At 40.5% G+C, this 23,721-nt stretch overlaps 1 protein-coding gene across 1 annotated transcript; it reads left to right on the top strand.

Annotated features, from left to right (window-relative positions):
* Nucleotides 1-14,389, top strand: rnf128a (ring finger protein 128a). Its single transcript, NM_001140172.1, is given in 7 exon segments — nucleotides 1-551; nucleotides 5,682-5,929; nucleotides 9,425-9,496; nucleotides 11,542-11,624; nucleotides 11,765-11,861; nucleotides 12,112-12,301; nucleotides 12,867-14,389. Coding segments are annotated over 7 exon segments (1,224 nt in total). The 5' UTR covers nucleotides 1-127; the 3' UTR covers nucleotides 12,977-14,389.
* Nucleotides 14,390-23,721: the final 9,332 nt, after the last annotated feature.

Here is a 23,721-nt window from a genome sequence, read left to right as displayed (position 1 = left end):
TGTCAGCTGCGTCTTTGACATAATATTCCTAGTTACACTGCAACTTTTTGGTTTTTTAAAGTATCATACCTTTATCGACTGTAGAACAGGGGGAGGCACTATAGAAACCCACGTCGTAAACAGGATTATGGAACCTTTAGCGAAACGGTATCTATTGTCATGGCTGTTTGTGGCTTCAAGTCTTCAGGTGACGAGTTTGCATTTTGCGGAGGCGACTTACATATGTACAGCCTACCTGAATGTGTCGTTTATTGATTCTGTAAACAACGAAACCGTATGGCGACAAGAAGAAAGCGGACTATATGGACAACAATCTCCTAAAGTCACAGTGATGGGCGACGTGTATTTACCTGATCCGATTTACAGTTGCGAAAGTAATACTTTTTATGATGTACCCAGTGGATCGAAGGGCTGGATCGCCTTAATTCAACGCGGCCAACTATGTTCTTTTTCAGAGAAGATCAATGTTGCGGCCAGTAAAGGAGCTATTGCTGCTGTAATTTTTAATGATCTTGGTACAGACAATCGAGTCATCCAAATGTCGCACCCAGGTATGTAGCCTACATCACGATTGGCAGGCAACTCGGCTATATGTTAGCCCATAGACGTTAACTACCTTTAGCGTCTTCACGAAGGTATCTTTCTGGCCGGAGGAGTTTTGTTATTAAGAGCCCGACACTCGTTCTGGAAGTTTACATGCATTGCTTGCGGTACGGTTCTGGAAACATATGGAATGTATCTTTCATATAAGCGAGAAATAATAATACAAACAAAAGGTTAAATGACTACACACGTTTTTATAGGGTTAGTGTTCCACCCGGTCATATCTCCATTTACAGCGCTTGTTTACGTAAAACAGGCGGAAAGCAGAGCCCACCTGTGTTAATTACCTAGCATGATCGAACACATGTGCGTAAGGGTAACTGGGGAGGAAGTGTAGTTCGTCAGCTTTGTGTATGGATCTGTGCAAACATGTTAGTGTACCTTTTAACGTACTTATTATTTCTCGTTGATATTTCTTGTGACATCACAAGCGATTGTTATTAACGTTTCTAAACGTTAAAACAGAGCGTCGGCATTGTAGTTAGCATGGTCCCACTGGTCAACGGTGTTTATAACTGACAACTCCTAAATATGCACTATGCAAAAATCGCTCGCAATATCCTGGTTGCTAAAAATATAATTGTCACAAAATAAGCTAGTGTAGAGAATCATTGTACCATCTAAACCGCTGTGAAAAATATTGTAATTTCAGCTGTTTGAAGCTGGTGTACAAAACCGAAAGTATAAGACGAAAAAACGAAACTTAAGAACGGGAAGCATATAAACATCGCATATAGAACATATCTACAGCTTCTTTAACTTGCTTTCAATTAGAATGAAACATTATATAACTCACTCTTCTATGTGAATGTGGTTCAGTCACCCAAAAATGTAACTATTGCAGAATGCTTTGTTAATGCCTTGGGTTCTGGAGAACAACTCTACATGTGTTCCACTTCATTCACCAATACTTTATTAGATTTTTTTATGAAACGATCTCATAGCCTAATGGTTAAGACAAGTTGGTTGAAACCATCGTTTATAGTTAAATTCTAATGTTCACTGAATAACTTTTTAAGAGTCTACATCTGGAAATGATTTGCAAAATTGGTTCCCTCTGCTAACAATTCTGAAGAAACCCTCTGTAGGCCTACACTTGTCTCATTATGTAGCATAGCCTTGAAGTAAACATGGTAGCCCGTCTTTCCATTCTGCCTGCTCTTTCTACCATTATTTCTACAATTTAGACACTTAAAGCTGCAGTAACTTTTTGCATCCATATTCACATAGAAATGTGTTATAGATCTGTCATTCTCATTGAAAGTCTAAGAAGTTGTACGTCTTCTATGTGCACTATTTCTATGCATCCCATTAAGTTTAGTTCTTTCATCTTTTACTTTTGGTTTTGTACACCAGCTGAAAATACAATATTTTAGGTTATGTAAAAATATATTTGTGGTTTAGATGGTACAATGATTCTCTACACTATACTTGCTTGTTTTGTCACAAACTGAAATTAAGCTAACTACTAGAATTTCAGCGACCAGAAAATTGTTATTTCTGCACAGTGCATCTTTAATTAAGTGGTATTGACTTGCTGAAAAACAATAGTAATTCACACAGGTTGTACATTAATCCATGTGGCGTGGTGTGTCATGATTTTAACTGAAACCGCAATTAACCTTATTTGTCCCTATGAACTGTACAGTGACAATGCTAATTTAGGGAATACGGACAACATTTATGAAATGTTGTTTCTGTTTGGATGAGTCACATGGTTGTCAGAAACGAGGGGCCTCTGTTCTAGTGTGATAAGTGTGATAAGTAAGGTTTGAAGCCAACTGTGTGTAAACATCTAAATAGTACTGTACTCAGAATTATAATTAAATTCTATTTAAGTACTTGTTAACCTAAAAAAAGTCTGAAATATTCCAAGTTGAAGTTGTTGGCTAAAACAATTGAGCAACGGTCTTGTTCAACATCGCTCATCTGTGCTTGACTGGTGTAAGCTTTATGCACCAGTTGTCATTTACAATTAGATAATTTTCATTGTGTTGAATCCAACTAGAAATTAACATTAAGTCCTAACACTTATTGAGACAGGCTGGATGACAACCTGTGTAATGGATCATTCTATTGTTTAAAACTGTGAAGCTGTGTGCTTTCACAGAAAACAATACACATTGACACTGTAATATTCCATAACAAGTGGAGTTTGTCTACACATGAGGATCTGGACAAGGAAATCATCACGAAATCGTCTGTAAAACCCTAACCGTGTGACCTACTAACTCATAAGTACCACCAGGCAGTCGTCTGAACTCTGTCACGGGTTTCCTCATTTCGAAGAGGTCTTCTCACAAAACTCACCCTCTAGACCAAACCGTTGGAGCTACTAACTCATGTCACCAATATCAAAAGGGTAGACCCCCAAACACGAAGGTGTCTGTTCTTCTCTATGATGCACACGAAAGTAACCCAGTACCGGACTGTAAAAATTGCAGCAAGTTCATATGGGTTAAAATGTGCCACAAATAACGTGACCGAACATGGTTCAAAAATATGTATCCCCCCCGAATTCTTATCTCATGGATATAGGACAGACACTTCAAAACCTTATCCTTATTTTATATATATTTTTTTTATTTAACCTTTATTTAACTTACGATTCATTTTTTGTTGTTGCAGTAAAGGCCAAATTCAATGTTTCATCAAATACATTTTATATATACCTGGTGGCCAACTACAAGAAACATCTGACCTCTGTGATTGCCAACAAGGGTTTTGCCACCAAGTACTAAGTCATGTTTTGCAGAGGGGTCAAATACTTATTTCCCTCATTAAAATGCAAATCAATTTATAACATTTTTGACATACGTTTTTCTGGATATTTTTGTTGTTATTCTGTCTCTGACTGTTCAAGTAAACCTACCATTAAAATTATAGACTGATCCTTTCTTTGTCAGTGGGCAAATGTACAAAACCAGCAGGGGATCAAATACTTTTTTCCCCCACTGTAGGTTGGAGTCATTAAAACTCGTTTTTCAACCACTCCACAAACTTATTAACAAACTATAGTTTTGGCAAGTCGGTTAGGACATCTACTTTGTGCATGACACAAGTAATCTTTCCATAATGTTTTACAGATGGAGTATTTCACTTATAATTCACTGTATCACAATTCCAGTGGGTCAGAAGTTTACATACACTAAGTTGACAATGCCTTTAAACAGCTTGGAAAATTCCAGAAAATGTCATGGCTTTAGAAGTTTCTGACAGGCTAATTGACGTCATTTGAGTTAGAGGTTTACCTATGGATGTATTTCAAGGCCTACCTTCAAATTCAGTGCCTCTTTGCTTGACATCATGGGAAAATCAAAAGAAATCAGCCAAGACCTCAGAAAACAAATTGTAGACCACCACAAGTCTGGTTCATCCTTGGGAGCAATTTCCAAATGCCTGAAGGTGCCACGTTCATCTATACAAACAATAGTACGCAAATATAAACACCATGGCACCACGCAGCTGTCATACTGCTCAGGAAGGAGACTCGTTCTGTCTTGTAGAGATTAATGTACTTTGGTGCGAGAACTGTGTTATCAATCCCAGAACAACAGCAAAGGACCTTGTGAAGACGCTGGAGGAAACGGGTACAAAAGTATCTATATCCACAGTAAAACGAGTCCTATATCGACATAACCTGAAGGGCCGCTCAGCAAGGAAGAAGCCACTGCTCCAAAACCACCATTAAAAAAAGCCAGACTACGGTTTGCAACTGCACATGGGGACAAAGATCGTACTTTTTGGAGAATTGTCCTCTAGTCTAATGAAACAAAAATAAAGTTGTTTGGCCATAATGACCATTGTTATGCTTGGAGGAAAAAGGGGGATGCTTGCAAGCCGAAGAACACCATCTCAACCGTGAAGCACGGGGGTGGCATCATCATGTTGTGGGGGTGCTTTGTTGCAGGAGAGACTGGTGCACTTCACAAAATAGATGGCATCATGAGGAGGTAAAATTATGTGGATATATTGAAGCAACATCTCAAGACATCAGTCAGGAAGTTAAAGCTTGGTTGCAAATGTGTCTTCCAAATGGACAATGACCCCAAGCATACTTCCAAAGTTGTGGCAAAATGGCTCAAGGACAACAAAATCAAGGTATTGGAGTGGGCATCAGAAAGCCCTGACCTCAGTCCTATAGAACATTTGTGGGCAGAACTGAAAAAGCGTGCTTGAGCAAGGAGGCCTACAAGCCTGACTCAGTTACACCAGCTCTGTCAGGAGGAATGGGCCATCAGTAACACCAGCTCTGTCAGGAAGAATGGGCCAAAATTCACCCAACTTATTGTGGGAAGCTTGTGGAAGGCTACCCGAAACATTTGACCCAAGTTAAACAATTTAAAGGCAATGCTACCAAACACTTATTGAGTGTATGTAAACTTCTGACCCACTGGGAATGTGATGAAAGAAATAAAAGCTGAAATAAATTATTCTCTCTACTATTATTCTGACATTTCACATTCTTAAAATAAAGTGATGACTAACTAACCTAAGACAGGGTATTTTTACTAGGATTAAATGTCAGGAATTGTGGAAAAACTGACTTTAAATGTATTTGTCTAAGGTGTATGTAAACTTCCAACTTCAAAATATGTGTGTGTGTGTGTGTGTGTATTTTTTTTGTGTACCTACAGGGGTCCTAAAATTCAAAATCTATTGGTCATAAAATGTGTCAATTTGCCATCTTAAAACAATTCCATATGTTAGCTTAGTAGATATTGTGAGCTATGGGCTTAGACTTACAGGGGTTTAAATGGATAGTCATTGGCTCAATGACTGGAAGTCAATGGGAACACCTAGCATGTCATTGCGCTAGAAGCAATGCACCCCTCACCCTTGCCACCACTGCTGGGGGAAAAAATACTATGGGAAACACGGATACTTTGCAATAGATATGTTTTCACATTAAATTACACCATATTCTTACATTGCTCATTAAATATTTTTGATAGACACATTAGGCCTATAGTGAAATTCAGTTGAGGGCACTTGGGGGCATATTTAAGGCCCAGCCTGTATATGTGTCTGAGGATAGTGTGATGTTTCCTCATACTTTGTTTTCCCCCTGGTTACAGGAACAGAAGGTATGGTTGCCATCATGATTGGTCACCGACGGGGCATGGAGATTGTTGAGCTAATCAGGCAAGGGATTCCGGTCTCGATGACTATTGAAGTGGGCAAGCAGCATGGTCCCTGGATGAGCCACTACTCGGTCTTCTTTGTCTCCATCTCCTTCTTCGTGGTAACAGCAGCCACTGTGGGCTACTTCATCTTCTACTCAGCCCGCCGCCTCAACAGCGTTCGTCTACAAAACCGCAAACAGGTCAGTCTCCAGTCTCTCGAACAATGATGACAATTATTTACCCTGAATTATATATATTACTCCCTGTTTAAATAAAGGTAAAATAAAAAAAAATCAGTGGTTTGTGATGAAACAGAATACTGCAGCACTATCGCCTTTTGATCTGTAGAACAATATGACTGGGGAAATTCCACTGGAAACAGTTGTTTTCCTTTCCTGCGTCAAACATACCTTCTCTTATGTGTGTTTCAACGAACTGGAAACATTATGGAACATGTAGTTGGGCTACAGTTTGGGGTGTGTCAGCATTCCTCAGCCATACAGAGGGAGTCAGGTGAAACTAAAATAAAGACAACATTTCCTGTTGAGTCAGTGTCTGTGACTGCTCATCTATGTAGAGGTGATTCATCTATACTGTTAATCACCTGATTGTTGCATGACACGGATCCAGCCAACCAGAGAGAACCCCTGGTCAGCAATGTATTTTATTATAATATTTGATGTTTTCCTGTTTTCTGCCTTTGGGATCTTTTGCTTTAGCTTCTTTATGAAATCTGTGTTGTTGGGATAGAGCGGCAGTGAGTTTCCCTTCTGAAATATGAAGGGATGGTAGGCGTCCTGACTTGTACTGGTTTTCTTTCAGATCACACCTTGTGTTTTGTCTTTTACAGTTCTTTACCCTTACAGCTTTGCACACGTTCTTTGTCTGCAGGTGTCTGTCCCAAACAGCTTGTTTAATTCTCTTTATATTCTTTTAACACAAGAACCCTGCAGGAAGAAGGATAACTTTCTATGTCTAAAGGTTTTGTCCGATTGTATTCACTGAGTGTAACTGAACTGTCAGGCTTATATGGTGGAGAAAAGTTGACTATGGGAAGAATGCTCAGTTCCACTCAATGGTAGCGTTTCCAAAATACCTTTGAACCTGCTGCTGCGCAACAAGTATTTCCACTTCATCTGATTTGATCTGGGCTGTTATGCAAGGTAAAACCACTCACGTAAACAGGCCCATGATTTTCAAAGTTACAGTACTTTTTTTCAGCACTGTTTACTCCTGCATATAGGGGGTAACCTTGACTTTGAAGACTGACTGGTCTCAAGTGCTTGCTTGCAGGCTCTGTTAACTTATTAGCAGTGTACCACATATTGTCCTTGCTTCATGATCACTCCCAGAAGCAGTGAAGCTGTGTGTTGTCTGAAGCACCCGGTGGTCTAAGGGGCGTCTGTTCACATGTGGCTGATTATCCGATGCTTTCTGCAGGGAGGCTGGGTAGACGGACTGATACAGAGAAGTGTATTTTTGAGTGGGTAGCTGAGCAGTTAGAACAGAGCTGACTTCGCCCACTGAGCTAGGACCTTATGCTCAGAGGGTACAGGGCACCATTGTTCAGGCTGTAATCATATGCAAAACTCCAGCTTCGTGCTCGCCCTGTGAACTAGAATGACCGCAACATGCCTCCCTCAAATCTACATATCGGTCAAGTGAACATGCAACAGTATTCACTTTAATATCTGCCCCTTTAAGGATTATGAAGAATGTTGTCAAGCATCAAAACCGTCTGTGCTATGTTAGTCTTTGATATCCAAAACCAAACTCTTTCTATACTGAACAAAAACACTTCATGTTGCGAATATGTTGGCCCAATGTTTCATCAGCTGAAATAAAGATCTCAGAAATGTTCCATATTCACAAAAAGCTTATTACTCTCATTTTGTGCACAAATTTGTTTACATCCCTGTTAGTGAGCATTTCTTATTTGCCAAGATAATCCATCCACCTGACGGGTGTGACACATCAATAAGCTGATTAAACAGCATGGTCATTACACAGGTACACCTTGTGCTAGTTTTGTCACACAACACAATGCCAAAGATGTCTCAAGTTTTGAGGGAGGGTGCAATTGGCGTGCTGACTGCAGGAATGTTCACTGGAGCTCTTGCCAGAGAATTGAATGTTAATTTCTCTACCATAAACTGCCACCAACATCGTTTTAAAGAATTTAGCAGTATGTCCAACTGGCCTCACAACCACAGACAACGTGTAACCACACCAGCCCAGGACCTCCACATCCGGCTTCTACACCTGGGGGATCGTCTGAGACCAGCCATCCGGACAGCTGATAAAACTGTGGGTTTGCACAACTGAAGAATTTCTGCAGAAACTGTCTCAGGGAAGCTCATCTGTGTGCTTGTTGTCCTCACCAGGGTCTTGACCTGACTGCAGTTTGGCGTCGTAACTAACTTAAGTGGGTAAATGCTCACCTCCAGCGTGCCAGTGGCCATCGAAGAAGTGTGCTCTTCATGGATGGCATTTTATGGTGTGGGTGAGCAGTTTGCTGATGTCAACGTTGTGAACAGAGTGCCCTGTGGTGGTGGGTTATGGTATGGGCAGGCATAAGCTGTATCACCCATTGAGCATGTTTGGGATGCTCTGGATCGACGTGTATTACATCGTGTTCCAGTTCCCGCAAATATCCAGCAACTTATTACAGCCATTGAAGAGGAGTGGGACAACATTCCACAGGCCACAATCAACAGCCTGATCAATCCTCTGCGAAGGAGATGTCGTACTGCATGAGGCAAATGTTGCTCACACCAGAAAAGTACTGATTTTCGGGTCCACGTCCCTACTTTCTTTTTTTTGTTTTTTGTGTCTGTACCCAACAGATGCATATCTGTAGTCCCAGTCGTGAAATCTATAGATTATGGGCCTAATGAATTTATTTTAATTGACTGATTTACTTATGAACTGTAACTCAGTATATGTTTGTTCAGTGTATATCACAGAAAACATATACATAATGATGACATTTTCCAGAGAATCCTCAAAGCTAATATTGTCCCTGACTCATCCTGTGTCTCCTAAATCCCCTTACATAACGTTGACTCTTCCTGTGTGCCATTGTGCACATTATGTCTTGTTGCCATGGGGAGGCTGCATGAGCACAGAGTGAGTAGTCTTTAATTGTGTATGTACAATATGTCCAAAGCATGATTTTATTGTGTTTTCCAAATTATAGTTTTAGAATTGAACAGAATTGAATCTGTCAGACTGTCCCTCCAGGATTATTTATGCCTAATAGGAAAAGTCCCTGATCTATGTAAATCTGCTGTTTTGCCATCCTATATGCAAGCTGATGTAACGTTTCCAATACATGATCTCAGAGGAACGGCTTAATGACACAGGCAAGGGCTCCTCTAATGAACGCTCTGCTTCTCCCAGATCACCAATGTTCTCTAACATGACCTCGTCGCATACGGTTCTCTTGCTCCTCCTTATTTCAGTCATTTCTGGTCACAGTATAGGAAATTAAAAAATGAATTGTTGGTGCAAAATGTTTGCTTTGTTGTTGCATTGTAGTTATTACATAGTGATGTTTTTCAGTTGTCCACCCACTTAGTGGGTTGCTAAACTTGTTTGATGTAAATGAATTGTCAGAGGAAGCAGATGAATAATGTAATTTAAACACTAGAATGCTCATGTTCTAATACTGAACACGTTCTTCTTTCCAACAGAAACGTCTCAAGGCGGAAGCCAAGAAAGCCATTGGTCAGCTGCAAGTCTGGACTGTGAAACGGGGAGATGAGGTAAACATGTTCAAGTACAATACGGATGTGTTGATGGTTATTATTCATCACTTTGAGGATCATTTGAAAAATATGGTTGTTTCAAACTGGTAACACATGGCATATGCAATTTTTACTGATGTGTGTTGTATGGTTGTTGTTCTGAGGACATGCACAGTATTGTAAGCTTCTGCTTTAACCCATTACTCAGACTACTGCACATTTAAACAATTTTGCTTTGTTGGTCTACATATGGGGAAGTAACTGTCTGTTTGTTCCCCCCCAAAACCATGCTGATCAGTATCAAATGCAATGTTCAATGGTTGCCTCGGACCACAGGCTCTTATGAAGACTACATACATGTATGCTCAGTGTCACCACTAGGGCTGTTGTGACGTATTACCGTCAAACCGGCAGTCATGACCTCAGTAAATTACCACGTGACCATTGAGTCACGGTAATCTCCTCTAATGCACTCAGGACATGCGTTGGTAGTACCCTAATGACCATCAGGTCCTAATGGCCTGGTACTCATGGGTCTATTGTCCCTCTAACACATCAAACACTTATCAAAACAGTATCATGCTTTTACAACTCACCTCACTGGGGTGATCAATTTGAAGAAAGAACTTCAAAGCAGTTTGAAGCGGAGTGTAAAACATGGTCATTGTGGATGTTTTAAAGCCTAACACAACAAAATGGACAACGCTTTCTAAGGTGGTGATTCATTCAAAACACTCATATGCATATTGGAGGTTTTGCATAGGCTTATGAGCCCAAGTTGTGCTGTTATACAATACTTAGCCCATTACAAATGGCAGGAAAAACACAAAATAAAGCTGATTTAAGATGTCTTTGGCACATTGTTTAATTTTGGGAGTATAGGCTAGACCAAATGTTAGTAATTGCCTATGAGTGTGGACTGTATTATTATCGATACTGGATGGACTGGTTTCCTTATGCTACGCTCCAAACTTTCTATCCATGAGTCTGGGAGAGAAAGTATAGCCCTAGGCGAGGCTGTTGGTTCATTGATTGTGCAAGGTGGCTTACAATTGTGGTGATTTTGAATAGCACAGTAATAGCTCCTCGAATAGTGTTTGACGTGTGGAGTGAAATAAGTGTTCTTGTATTTAGTCCTCTGCTGCTCCTATTAAGCACATCTCTGCTATAAAACAAAGCGCAGCCACCATTCGCTATTCCAGTGCATATGGATGACATGTCTTTTTCCCCTGCCCCTGTTCCTGTTCCTGCCCCTGTTCCTGTTCATTTGATAATGGGCAGTTGTGAACCAAAACTAATTTCACATATTAGTAAAGATGAGATTAAACTGAGAATAGTTTGATGGCTGAAAATATGATCACTTGATGAGAACAGCTGTGCAGCCTGAGGTAAGGAACGGAGCGAAAGCTTTTTTTCTGACTTTCTCAAATCATCAATAGCCTATAGTCGCATCATGCAGCCCATGTTTTGATGTCTAAGGTTTGTATGATTCACAACTACAGTTGCCAAGTAACTCTAAATATAGTGTATACCTGTTTCAATTGAATACTTTTATGCTCAACGTAGCCACTTCATATGCGCACTTGCGCCGGAATATCCTGTCTATTTAATTCAGCTAAGTTCAATTATATACTTCTTACTATAAAATCATAAAATAATGGCAAGGGACTTACAAGCATATCTTGTCAGCTAAATGAACAAGCCTACAGCCTATGGCATGGAGCATAGACAGATAACAACATGCAGTGGATCAATTTATATTCTGTTCTCTAAAATACATTTTATTCATATCCTAATATTTCTTTAGACCTGGCTAAAATAATCGATTTATTGTGAGGGTGTATATTAAATTGATTTATTAGACGTTTTAAATGTAGATGTTCCAAAGGCGCACATCCATGGCTTGAATACATCTTGGAGGCCTGGAGATGCTAAAGTTGTTTATGTTTAATGGTCAATTACCGTGAGACCTGCAGTCTTTTGCATGACAATAACCAGCTGACAAAATGTCATGACTGCCACAGCCCTAGTCACTACAATGTATTATTGAACATGTTTTTCAGGAGACTGGGCCTGATGCTGACACCTGTGCAGTGTGTATTGATGCTTACAAGTCTGGCGACGTGCTGACCATCCTCACCTGCAAGTAAGTGCCTAACTGCAGTGGCTTGTTGCTAGTTTTAATATTGTCACATGGAGTACAGTAGGCCTACCCCTGTCTATTACAATTCCCTTCATTTTGTGAGGTCATCATGATTCTCGTTTGTTTTTGTTTTTTCTTTCCAGTCATTTCTTCCACAAGACCTGCATCGAGCCCTGGCTATTGGAGCACAGGACATGCCCCATGTGTAAATGTGACATCCTCAAGGCCTTGGGAGTAGAGGTAGGCAACTGCATCTTGCATCATGTCCTCTGCATTACCCTGTACTTTGAAATAACCTTTGCCTGTCATTCACTGAAGTTCTTGATTTAAAAACTCTTATAGATTAAACAATATTTACACTGCTAGTGCCATTGTTTAAGGACATGGCAAACATGCTAGATTGCAAGTTGAAATGCCTGTAGTGGGACCAGAAATGGCTTTGTTTTTATGAAAGTGATGCTAGTCAGTCCACTTGTATCCCCCTGAGCAGCAGCCGGAGGAGGAGCATCCCAGTCATCAAGTAACCATGCCTCCAGACATGAGGTCCTACCCTAGCGTCCCCGTCCCAGATGACACCCGCGGTGAGACAGCCTCCTCAGGCTATGCCTCCTCAGGCTATGCCTCCGTACAGGGCACAGAGAAGCACAGCAGCCCAGCAGACGAGACCCACACATTTGAGAGTAAGACACAGCATTCACATTCGGAGGCAAATTATTTTGATGAAGTGATGAAGTCTTATAACATCACATAAATAGCTTTGAGAGCTTTTTCACATAAGCATTGTCTATAGACATAAGGGGGACTACTGTAGTTCAGTTGGCAGTGGTACTACTTTGTGCATGTTCTTTGGAAGATGCAGGCTTTCACATTACTGTGATAATGTGTTGAAGCCGCAACCCTGCTCAAGACATATTGTGTGAATTTTGCCACCCATGTTTTTTAAATTCTAGTGGTTAGATATTCCCGTTAATGAATTTCAGATACTTTTTTTTATCTAGTTAGTTTGATTGCTGCAAGTAGATTTCAACGAGTCCACTACAAAGTCTATTCCTGATCAAACAACCAGTATTGTTACTGTCTGGGGCTGAAGTGCCTCTCAGTTTCCCTCCTCTTTAGCTTGCTTATCCATTGACCTCTGTATGAGCCATTGTGCCAAAATAAATATTGACCAGCAGGTTGGTTCTTGTACGGTTTGCTAGCAGCACTTATGAGGCTTGACTGACTGTAATCATGTTTGTGTTGCAGCGTTGGGGAACTATCCTGACCCTGGGTCAGTCCAGGTGGCCATCCAGCCCCATTATGACAACCTGGCCTTCGAGGGCGACTCACAAAACCAACTGGCACCCCGGACATGAACAGCATCCTCACTCCAAGCACTGGAGCATGGCTAATGGGACTTGCACCACAATCAATTACATTCAAAGATGTTTCCTGTGGTCATGAAGCAAGTGAAACCAGGAGTGTGGGTCTGAGATTATTCATAGGAAAAGAGGCCTCAACCTACCTATGCATATCATTTTAACATTAAATTGATGAGGCAATTCTTCGATGCACTTACCACCATATAAGTTAGGAAATTGTCATGTTCACTCTTGTTTAATTCCGATTTATTTTAATTGTACTTTTTAATGATTTATTTGATTACGTTTCTTGAGGTTTAATTCCTTCAGTCAATGGCTCAGTTAGTTACATGTTTTTTATAGCTAATTTCACACCCACAGTTTACTGGGATTAGACTACTCTCCATGTGTTTGTTTTTAATGGGGTATTATAGGTGACAGTTCTCATGACAACGAAAGTTTGAGGTGATATGCAAATTCTGTTTCAAAGACCCTTACATTTAGAAGCGTACAATAATGCAGTAGTTAGTGTAAGGCATTTTCTGATAAGATTTCCAGCTTTGAAAATTCTGCTACTATTTTTTGCGTGGCAAATTACTTTGACAGCAAGCACACTGCTATACAAAGCTCAGTTTTACCTCTGGTATGTGTCTAAGCATTGATTTGATTTCAATCATAAGCATAGGATGTTAGTGTCTCTCGAACAAACCTTGGTTTGCCTTGTCTAGCAGAGGAGAGCATAAGATTATGTGAGGAACATTCCAGTTTCGAAATATAGATTTGTCTCATTGTTGTTAATTGAATGTACATGTGAATTTGGTTTGCCACTTGTTAGAGGTAAATCCCAAAATGAGGGTCTGCTTCCTCCTCCTGTATGCTTGTGACATTACAATTACTTAGGTGCCCTGGCACACACCCCTGCCCAGCGCTTCCTGATCTGTAGCTACATGTCTTTTTATTTAAAAAATGTGTCTTATGAGTTTGATGCATGTTAGGAGTGGTATTTTAACTTGGAAATACGAGTCTGGGTATGGGAGTAAGAGCATCTATGTAAACCCCCTGGCTTCATGCAAATATTTGTACATCTGTTTCAGTAACTACCTGTGCTTTTTGGGTGTGTGCCTTAAAATTATTCACCAGTGAAAGATATATTCCATGCCATCCTACTTTAATAGAAAAATGCAATGAGTTCACTGTATATTTTCAACTAGATTGTGCATGCACTTCACATGAATTAGTTCATTAAATGTCAATACATGTCTCAGGTTTTAAACAAAAGAAACTGGTCTTAACCTTGTTCAGCCTTTCCAGAGTAAATGTCTAAGTATTTTTGCTTAAATAATGGACAAAGGTTCATTTTATTTTACTCAGTTATGTGGGAAATGTACTAAACTGGTATATATTAATAAAATACTTATTGTAAATACATTTTTGTTTGATCAAAATATTGCTTGGTGTTAATTTGTTCATTTTGTTTGTAAAAGGGATTAAACATGTTCTGATCTTCATTCACTAGTGATGCAATTAATTGTTAGAAAAGGCCATGCTCACCTCACAGTTGGTGAGACATCTGGAATTCTGTGAAAAAAAAGTTAATTGGGCAAATAGGCAGGGAAGGGTAATGGCATTTTAGTGGTATTTGCTGTAAGGCTGCCCTGTTGGCTGCTATTTAATTTTTCTAATTATAATGCAAAAATGAGGGACATTATTAGTATTCATAGTCAGTCAATTATATCAGCTGCACTTCACCGTAGACAGACCACATATTTGTCAGTGTTGTGTTTGAGACCACCTAAAGCGAGACGAATTCAAGACAAAGACTGGAATAAATCGAGTCAAGACCGAGACCAGAAAAATACGAGTCCATTTCAAGAACATGATTGGAATTATGTGAAATCGCCACAATAATTCAAAATGTCCAGTATTTGTGTTCATATTTGAGAACAACATGGATTCTTTGGACATTCAGAATAGGAAAACGATGCTTGCTGAGGGACAATAGAGCCACTCAACAAATTCTTACTAACCCAAACAGTGAGGAACAATGGGCCTTCTGCTACTTCAGAGAAGGGCTAAGGGTTTAAAAAATTATAAAATTATTTTCAATGATGTTCTGATTTAATCTCTTCCGTTTTTGTTAGAAAGGATTAACACTGAATAGAAAATATCCAATCAGGATTTTTCTTTGTTGGTCTCTGGGGAGATAAATCTAGCTAAGTCAGCCATTGGCTAGGCCATCAGAAGCGAGATAAAGGCATCTGCCATTCAACTTTATTAGTGCAACATTTTAGAGTGACATTGGAATCAACCAATCATATTTTGATTTAATGGATGGGACCGTTTTTACAAAAATGTATGTAAACTTCTGCCTTCTTGAAGGCCAACCGGTAACTGCGCAGTAGGCTCTATGCATTATACCGCCTCCAACGTTCTAATTTACTTCCGATCGGGTTGATGGCTTCCGGAGCGTGTTCTGCTATTCTTTTTATCATTAGCTTACTAGCTATCGTCGATGCATTTCTGACTGAAATAGTTCGCAATGACTACGTTTAAATTACAGCCCCGCGAAGGAGGTGCTAATGAACATTGTTCAGTGCCGCTGTGTTAATTTTCTTTCAAATGTAATGGTATTGTGAGCTTGCATCGTTTCCCGGTCGATGTTGAGCTCAGAAAAAGGTGGTTGGTGGCAGTACGTCGAGACAACTTTGCTGTCACCAAACACCTTTTCTGTTTCATTACAGAAAAGGTGTGTAGTACACATTTCGTCGAAAGTGACTTTGTTGAGGGAAGAATTGGGGGGCGACAATACCTAAAAAGAGGTGTTGTTCCTACTGTCTTCGCGTGAAACTGGCACATTCAAAAGAGACCTGGTGTTTGGGGAAGATGACTGAAACCTCCTGCTCCGATTGAGGGGGATGAAGAACAAGGTGCGCTGCCTGTGGACGGTGCCGTCTCTGATCAGGTCCAGAGCATGGGCCAAGCCAGTGTAAATGTGTTTTATTTGCTAGCAGCAAAATAATAATTTGTTTATCTACGACATGTATCAATCATTTGTGTTGTAGTTAATATCAGTTTGTGTGGAGCTTGTATTGGCTTTAATTAGGCAATGAGTAACAGGGGTGGGGGGAAAGAAATCAAGTAAACACAGAATAGCCAGAATGCAAGATTGAATACAATGTTAGATGTGTCATTTATTAACTGAACTGTTGAACATTTGCTGAAATACATTTTTTTTAAACAAATCTATTCTACTGTAGATTTCTTCACAAGAACGTCAATACTTATTTTTCATAAAACCACTGAACTTGGCACCCATGCAGGGCATCCATTCAGGTGCGAGAGACACTTCTGCAAGTAGTGGTAAAAATAAAAGTGGTCAACCTTCTCTCTTATAATTTTTGAAACCTGTAGATCTGTATATATCCTTTCAACTAGGATGTCCTCCTGTGCACAGATGACAAAGTCACACCACCTACAACCTGTGAGAAGGATTTGACCTTGCATCTGCCAGTAGTAAGCATGAGATCTCTTTAACTTCAGCTCTCCATTCTGTATCTTCAGGTAAGGGCAGTCAACATAACTTGGTACATTTGGGCACTTGACCTCTAAGAGTCCAAAGTGTGGTCTCACACTGTGATCAAATATGATTCCATCTGGAGAGGATCCTAACCACGGAGCATCTGGGTGCACTACGAAGCCACACGGAAAGAAGTTAACATTCTTCAGTGTGCAGTACTCCTGTACAGCCACTGGCTCCATGGCTAGCCCCCTCTTCATCTCCATGGTCTGCATACCAGATCCCTTGAACATCCGCTCAGCTAGGCGGTCAGCTGAGGTCTCTCCCCGGACATGGCAAACCTCTCGGAAACGAGAGGATGTTATTCTAATTTTCCTGAGCTGATGCCATTCTGGGCTGCTGCTCTGCTCCCTTGTAGCAACCTCGACTTTGTGTGACACCTCGTAGGTTGTCTCTGATGCCTTGACGTGGAACTGCTCCTGATGGCTAAGGACGTAAGCACACTGGGAAGCCTGTAGCCATCTAATGGAAGTATTGGTGGAGAAGAGGCATCGGCAATCTTCACAATTTCACGGGTCTTTGGCTGTGGAAGCTGATAGGACAGAACACTGCCGGTTTGCACTGGCCCAAAGGCGGACTCAACCAGGGGCACGTCAGCTGACATTTCCATTGTTGTCACAAGAGGGGCAGTAAGTGGAGAAAAGTTGGCATACGTTTCTGAGACGCAGAGAAGGTCCATGTCAGGCATGTATCCATTGAGTGCTTTGTAGAGAGAACTTCTGCAAAACATTTTAAAACCTTAACATCAGGTTGGAGAGATTACTATGACAAAGACTCATGTAACTTTTCCAGAAACAGCACAAGCCTGAAAGTTCAAATAAAATGAATTAAAATATACAGATTTATAGATTATATATTTACCCCCAGGCTTTGTCCCAAACATTTGTCATTATCATCTGGATACAATCACAAGAAAATGTTTTCTAAAATGTTTCCATTCTAGGAACCTCCAACTTACCTTATTCCATCAGCACACGAGTTAGTAGGTTTACGGAACTCTATCCCATCAACCGGACCTGGTTTCATACCCTAATTAACAAGGATTTACTGTTACATAGGCTGAATACTTTTCAGGTGCATTTTTTATGGATATTGATAGACTCACAAGTGTTCTTGGCTTGTGCCAATGCTGTTCTGTGTCTGTGCAGCTGTGAACTGGTGGTGCAGCAGGAATGTTTAGTTGAGAGTAGTGGACTGTCTGGTAAAGAAGGGCCACCAGATGATTGCACAGAGCACTTCCTGCAAGACAGGAGCAGTGGCTTTGGACCACTATCACTGGTTCGGAGTGCTTTAACACCATCTGTGAAGATAAGTGAAGTGACTGAAGTGAGAAATAAGAATGATGCGGCCCATATATAACAATAAACAGTAGTGTCTAGTCTTATTAACTAGGGGCCCATTTAACTATACAGGAATAGATTGTGTCTCAGTAACACAATTACCAAACACTGCATCAACAGATTTTAACAGGTTATTTGGTAAAGTGGGCAATTCTAAATTGGGATTGGGACCCATCATTATCTATCTACTGATAAGATTAAACGTTGACACTGTCTCCAACACATTTTGACCATAATGACAGTGTCTCACAGGAGATGTTTAACAAGGTCCCTAGTAGCTATCTATAACCTTTCCCTACTCTCATGCTGTGCGGCTTTTCACTCTCCTCATGGACCTGTGACAGGCAGCCCTCACGGTGATCTCCCCTGTCAATGTATCTTTGTTAGATACTGTGTAGAAGACATGAATAACAATTATTTTTAGCTAGCAAATATAGCTAGCAAGCATAACTTAACCAAGCTCACGAAAATACACACATTCTCAGGTAGATTCTGTCAACGTTACATCATTATACGAAGTAACTAGCTAACTACAAATAATAGTTAAATTAGCTAGCTAATGATTGTAACTAGTTAACGTTATATCTATCACTGACTTGGTACTCACCTTCATAGTTGTCTATGTAGCTTCCTATATACATCTTGAACCCCTTTTCATTCTTGCTAGCTGGAGTCTCTGAGGCTGATTTAACAATTCGATGTACATCATTAATATTAATTTGAGGCAAGTCCTGAAGACACCTAGTAAAAAACTGCGACATAGTGGTAGTAATGTTATATCGTCGATAACAACTAGACTGACCGGAAATTGCCACACCGATAGGAAGTGTGTTTAGAACATTCGATCATGGAATGTGCAAAAGGGCTATAGCGAGCAGTAGTTTCCCCACGATTTAGCTAGCTAGCTAGCTTTTGTTGTCGGCTAGTTTGCAGCAGTTGCAGTAGGTGTTATCAAATAGGATGTTGTTGCTAATTTGTTAGCTTCTCCCTTTTCAAGAATAACTTTCAACAAGAAGTTACATTTCAAATGATGATTATCTGGTGAGTGGAACTGTGTTTTTTATTGCAGCGCACTTGCTGTTAGCTATCTTTGAAAATAACTTGTGTGAAACGTTGCATTTAACGTGGAACTGACACAGTGGCGACTCGTCATTCAGGCCTGTTTTGAATGTTATTTTGGCATTAATACGTGTCACATATCAGTTTGAAAACAATGTAAAAAAAAGTCTAATCATTGAGTTAATAAAGCCGCATACAAAAATTCTCTTTTTTGCTTTCTTGAGTAAGGCAGCTCCAAAATGCAGGTGTTTCAGCCTAGCTTAGCGCTTTCTGTGGCGCCATTATTGGCTAAGTGTTCTGTCACTCATGGGGACACACGTCACCACAAAATCTACGGGGAGAGCTAGAAAATTCAAGCCACTTGGGTGCTGACATAGGGTTACATTGGAAGTACCCATCCAAGAAGGCTCAAGGTCATTGGCCACAGATAAAATGAAGTCAAATCACGTTATATCTACAGTAGCTTTGATTGGACTGATCATGTCAACATCATACTTTCAAAATCTTAGCTAGCAAGCTAGCAGTCATAATCATGAATCAAATCAACAATCTACTGGCAAATCCTTTTCGGTCCTTGTCATATGAAGAGAAATGATGAAGAGAAATTACAGATAAAACGTATCAGTTGCTCATCGGCTATTGGAGATAAACATTACAAAACAAGTTGGAAATCTCAAATTCAACAATGAGTGGTTTGGAAGGAATCAGAGGCTAACTGCAAGCATTGCAAAGCAATCACTAGCCTGCTATTCAGTGGAGTGGATGTGTGGTCCAAGTCTGAGTTTCAGGGTCTCTTTTCCAAGCTTTAAAGGATAAACATTCAACATTGGCCATGCTGTCAATCCAGCATGACTTCTGCCGCTTTCAAAACAACTGGAAACTCGAATATCTCGGACTTCAGTGAGTTCAAGACAACTGAGAACTTGTGAAAAAAACTCGCTTCAACTAGGTAAATACGTTATGAATGGTCATCCAACTCGGAATTCCAAGTCGGGACTTGGGCCTCTTTCTAGAGCTCCGACCTGAAGATCACTAACGTCATGATTCCACCTTGTTCCCGGTTGTTGCGAAAGCACCATAAATCCGGAGAATGCAAGACTTTGAGGACAAAGTTTGATGACAAAATTTGCTCACGAAAGACCACCACGCCACCTTCCTGTTCAAGTGAGCACAGCACAACAAGGTGAGTCCAAAGATGTATTGTATGCTGCTGCAAAAATGATGTAATATTCCAGGGAGATAAGAAAGTAATACTAAGTGTATGTTGTGTAATAAGCTGTTAGTAGCCCATGTACCTCACCCTAAAATTGTGGTCCCTTTCCCCCTCATAACCATTGGTGGTGCACATGTAGCCTATAGCCTGTTTTAGAGAAATGTCATCATTGAATATTGTAAGAGCTTTCATTGTCTGCTTATATGCCCACTTTATTTATCCTACGGTTCTGACTTGGTGTACAGGGAGAATACTGTAAGAACGGCCCATGTTCTGAATTCTGTCGCTGTACATTTCAAAAGTGCTGAACAAATAGTTACAGTTGAAGTCGGAAATTTACATACACCTTAGCCAAATACATTTAAACTCAGTTTTTCACAATTCCTGACATTTAATCCTAGTAAAAATTCCCTGTCTTAAGTCAGTTAGGATCCCCACCTTATTATAAGAATGTGAAATGTCAGAATAATAGTAGAGAGAATGATTTATTTCAGCTTTTATTTCTTTCATCACATTCCCAGTGGGTCAGAAGTTTACATACACTCAATTAGTATTTGGTAGCATTGCGTTTAAATTGTTTAACTTGGGTCAAACATTTCGGGTAGCCTTCCACAAGCATCCCACAATAAGTTGGGTGAATTTTGGCCTATTCCTCCTGACAGAGCTGGTGAAACTGAGTCAGGCCAATAGGACTCCTTGCTCGCACATGCTTTTTCAGTTCTGCCCACAGATTTGATAGGATTGAGGTCAAGGCTTTGTGATGGCCACTCCAATACCTTGACTTTGTTGTCCTTAAACCATTTTGCCACAACTTTGGAAGTGTGCTTGTGGCCATTGTTCATTTGGAAGATCCATTTGCAACCAAGCTTTAACTTCCTGACTGATGTCTTGAGATGTTGCTTCAATATATCTACATAATTTTCCTTCCTCATGAACCCATCTATTTTGGGAAGTGCACCAGTCCCTCCTGCAGCAAAGCACCCCCACAACATGATGCTGCCACCCTCGTGCTTCACGGTTGAGATGGTGTTCTTCGGTTTGCAAGCATCCCCCTTTTTCCTCCAAACATAACAATGGTCATTATGGCCAAGCAGTTCTATTTTTGTTTCATCAGACCAGAGGACATTTCTCCGAAAAGTACAGTCTTTGTCCCCATGTGCAGTTGCAAACCGTAGTCTGGATTTTTTATGGCGGTTTTGGAGCAGTGGCTTCTTCCTTGCCGAGCGGCCTTTTAGGTTATGTCGATATAGGACTTGTTTTACTCTGGATATAGATACTTTTGTGCCTGTTTCCTCCAGCATCTTCACAAGGTCCTTTGCTGTTGTTCTGGGATTGATTTTCACTTTTCGCATCAAAGTACATTAATCTCTAGGAGACAGAACACGTCTCCTCCCTGAGGAGTATGACGGCTGTGTGGTCCCATGGTGTTTATACTTGCGTACTATTGTTTCTACAGATGAACGTAGTACCTTCAGGTGGTTGGAAATTGCTCCCAAGGATGAACCAGACTTGTGGAGGTCTACAATTTGTTTTCTGAGGTCTTGGCTGATTTATTTTGATTTTCCCATGATGTCAAGCAAAGAGGCACTGAGTTTGAAGGTAGGCCTTTGAAATAGATCCACAGGTACACCTCCTATTGACTCAAATTATGTAAATTAGCCTATCAGAAGCTTCTAAAGCCATTACATAATTTTCTGGAATTTTTCAAGCTGTTTAAAGGCACAGTCAACTTAGTGTATGTAAACTTCTGACCCACTGGAATTGTTATACAGTGAATTACAAGTGAAATAATATGTCTGTAAACAATTGTTGGAAAAATTACTTGTGTCATGCACACAGTAGATGTCCTAACCGTCATGCCAAAACTATAGTTTGTTAACAAGAAATTTGTGGAGTGGTTGAAAAACGAGTTTTAATGACTCCAATCTAAGTGTATGTAAACTTCCGACTTCAATTGTATATTGACTACGTCGGTCCTAGCTCGCTGTCTTTATTGAAATTACGGATTGCCTCTTATCTGCTCGTCGTCCCCTTATGCCATAGTTTGTACATCTCAATTGTCAGTAGAAACCACATGTGTTTAAGCAAGAGAGCCTTTTTTTAACCTTTATTTAACTCGGCAAGTAATGTAAATAAGAACAAATTCTTATTTACACTGACGGCTACCCCGGCCAAACCCTCCCCTAAACCGGACAGCTCTGGGCCAATTGTGCGCCACCCTATGGATCTCCCAATCACGGCTGGTTGTGATACAGCCCGGGATCGAACCAGGGTCTGGAGTGACACCTCTAGCACTGAGATGCAGTGCCTTAGACCACTGCGCCACTTGGGAGGTAGCTATGTCTGCATGTTTTTTTAAAAGGCAGTAAAAGAGGCTGAATTAACTGTTTCTCTGCCAGACAAGGCTCCGCTGATAGCCAGGTGTAACAGTGGAAAGGTGTTGGGACAGGTTTATGTAGGCCCTAACCGTTTGTTGGCACCGTTTGTCACCGTTATAGTCCAATTCATGTATTGTTACTTGTGTTCTGTTGTGTAGTGGCTTGGCTGGCATGCATCTAAAAAAAATATTAAGTTTGCCCCACCAAGATTTACATGCTAAAATCGCCACTGAATGTACAGTTCTGTCCCAAACCGTACCTTGGTTACCTTTTTGAGTCAAGGCAGCTGAGCTCCACGTTGCGCCTTAGGATGAAAACAATATCCGAAAGCGGTGTGTAGCCTTCACCATCTCCCTCACTAATGAGTTGAGGGTGAGACTGCCGGACAACATCGAAGCATTGCAGTACATGTCAGTTTTCAATGTGGAGGAAACTCTAAAACACAATAAGAGCCCTGTAGAATAGAAAAAATAGCCAAGTTGCTTGGCTACTCCCCTGCAGAGATAGACAAGATTGTCCAGCAATGGCATGCCACCCATCTTAGTAAATGGAATGAGACAAAAAACACACTGGGCTTCTGGAATGAGATTTGGAAGTTCAGGGATGCAGCTGATATCAACCCGTTTCAAGAACTTGCTATGGCTGCTGTGTCTGTGTTGTTCTTGCCACACTTGAATGCTGAAGTCGAGAGAGTATTCAGCCAGATGAGTGTGGTAAAAAGCAAACTTAGGAATCGGATGTCCTTGCAGACCCTTAACTCCATCCTGTATATTCAATATGGACTGAAGCTGTCTGGTGAGGCTTGCTATGAGCACCAGCTGCCTGATAATGTTTTGCAGCTTTTTGGCACATCAACTGCTTACTCATTTAAGTCAGCTCCCTCAGTTGCTGAACCTGCTACAGAGAGCTTTAACCAAAATGACAATGACCCACTCTTTCTATGAGCCAGCACAGCCTGTGTGTGTGTGGAGGGGGATCTGGGGGAAAAAAACAATTAACCTGAATTAGGGCCAGACTAGTTACCATCATTTTCTCACATTGCCATTGACAGTTTTTTCTATTGTCTCTTTTTGGTCCATTTAGATTGTTAATGTAGATTGTATACAAAAAAATGTAAAAAATGTTATGGTTAAAAATGTTCATGTTTTACTGTGACTTGTTGTAGGCTCCTAAGTGGACCATAAGGTTAAAAA

The sequence above is a fragment of the Salmo salar genome, chromosome ssa13 (assembly GCF_905237065.1).
Source record: "Salmo salar chromosome ssa13, Ssal_v3.1, whole genome shotgun sequence".
Lineage (NCBI taxonomy): Eukaryota > Metazoa > Chordata > Actinopteri > Salmoniformes > Salmonidae > Salmo > Salmo salar.
The sequence above is the reverse complement of the archived record's forward strand: the minus strand, read 5'-3'. Positions and strand labels throughout refer to the sequence as shown.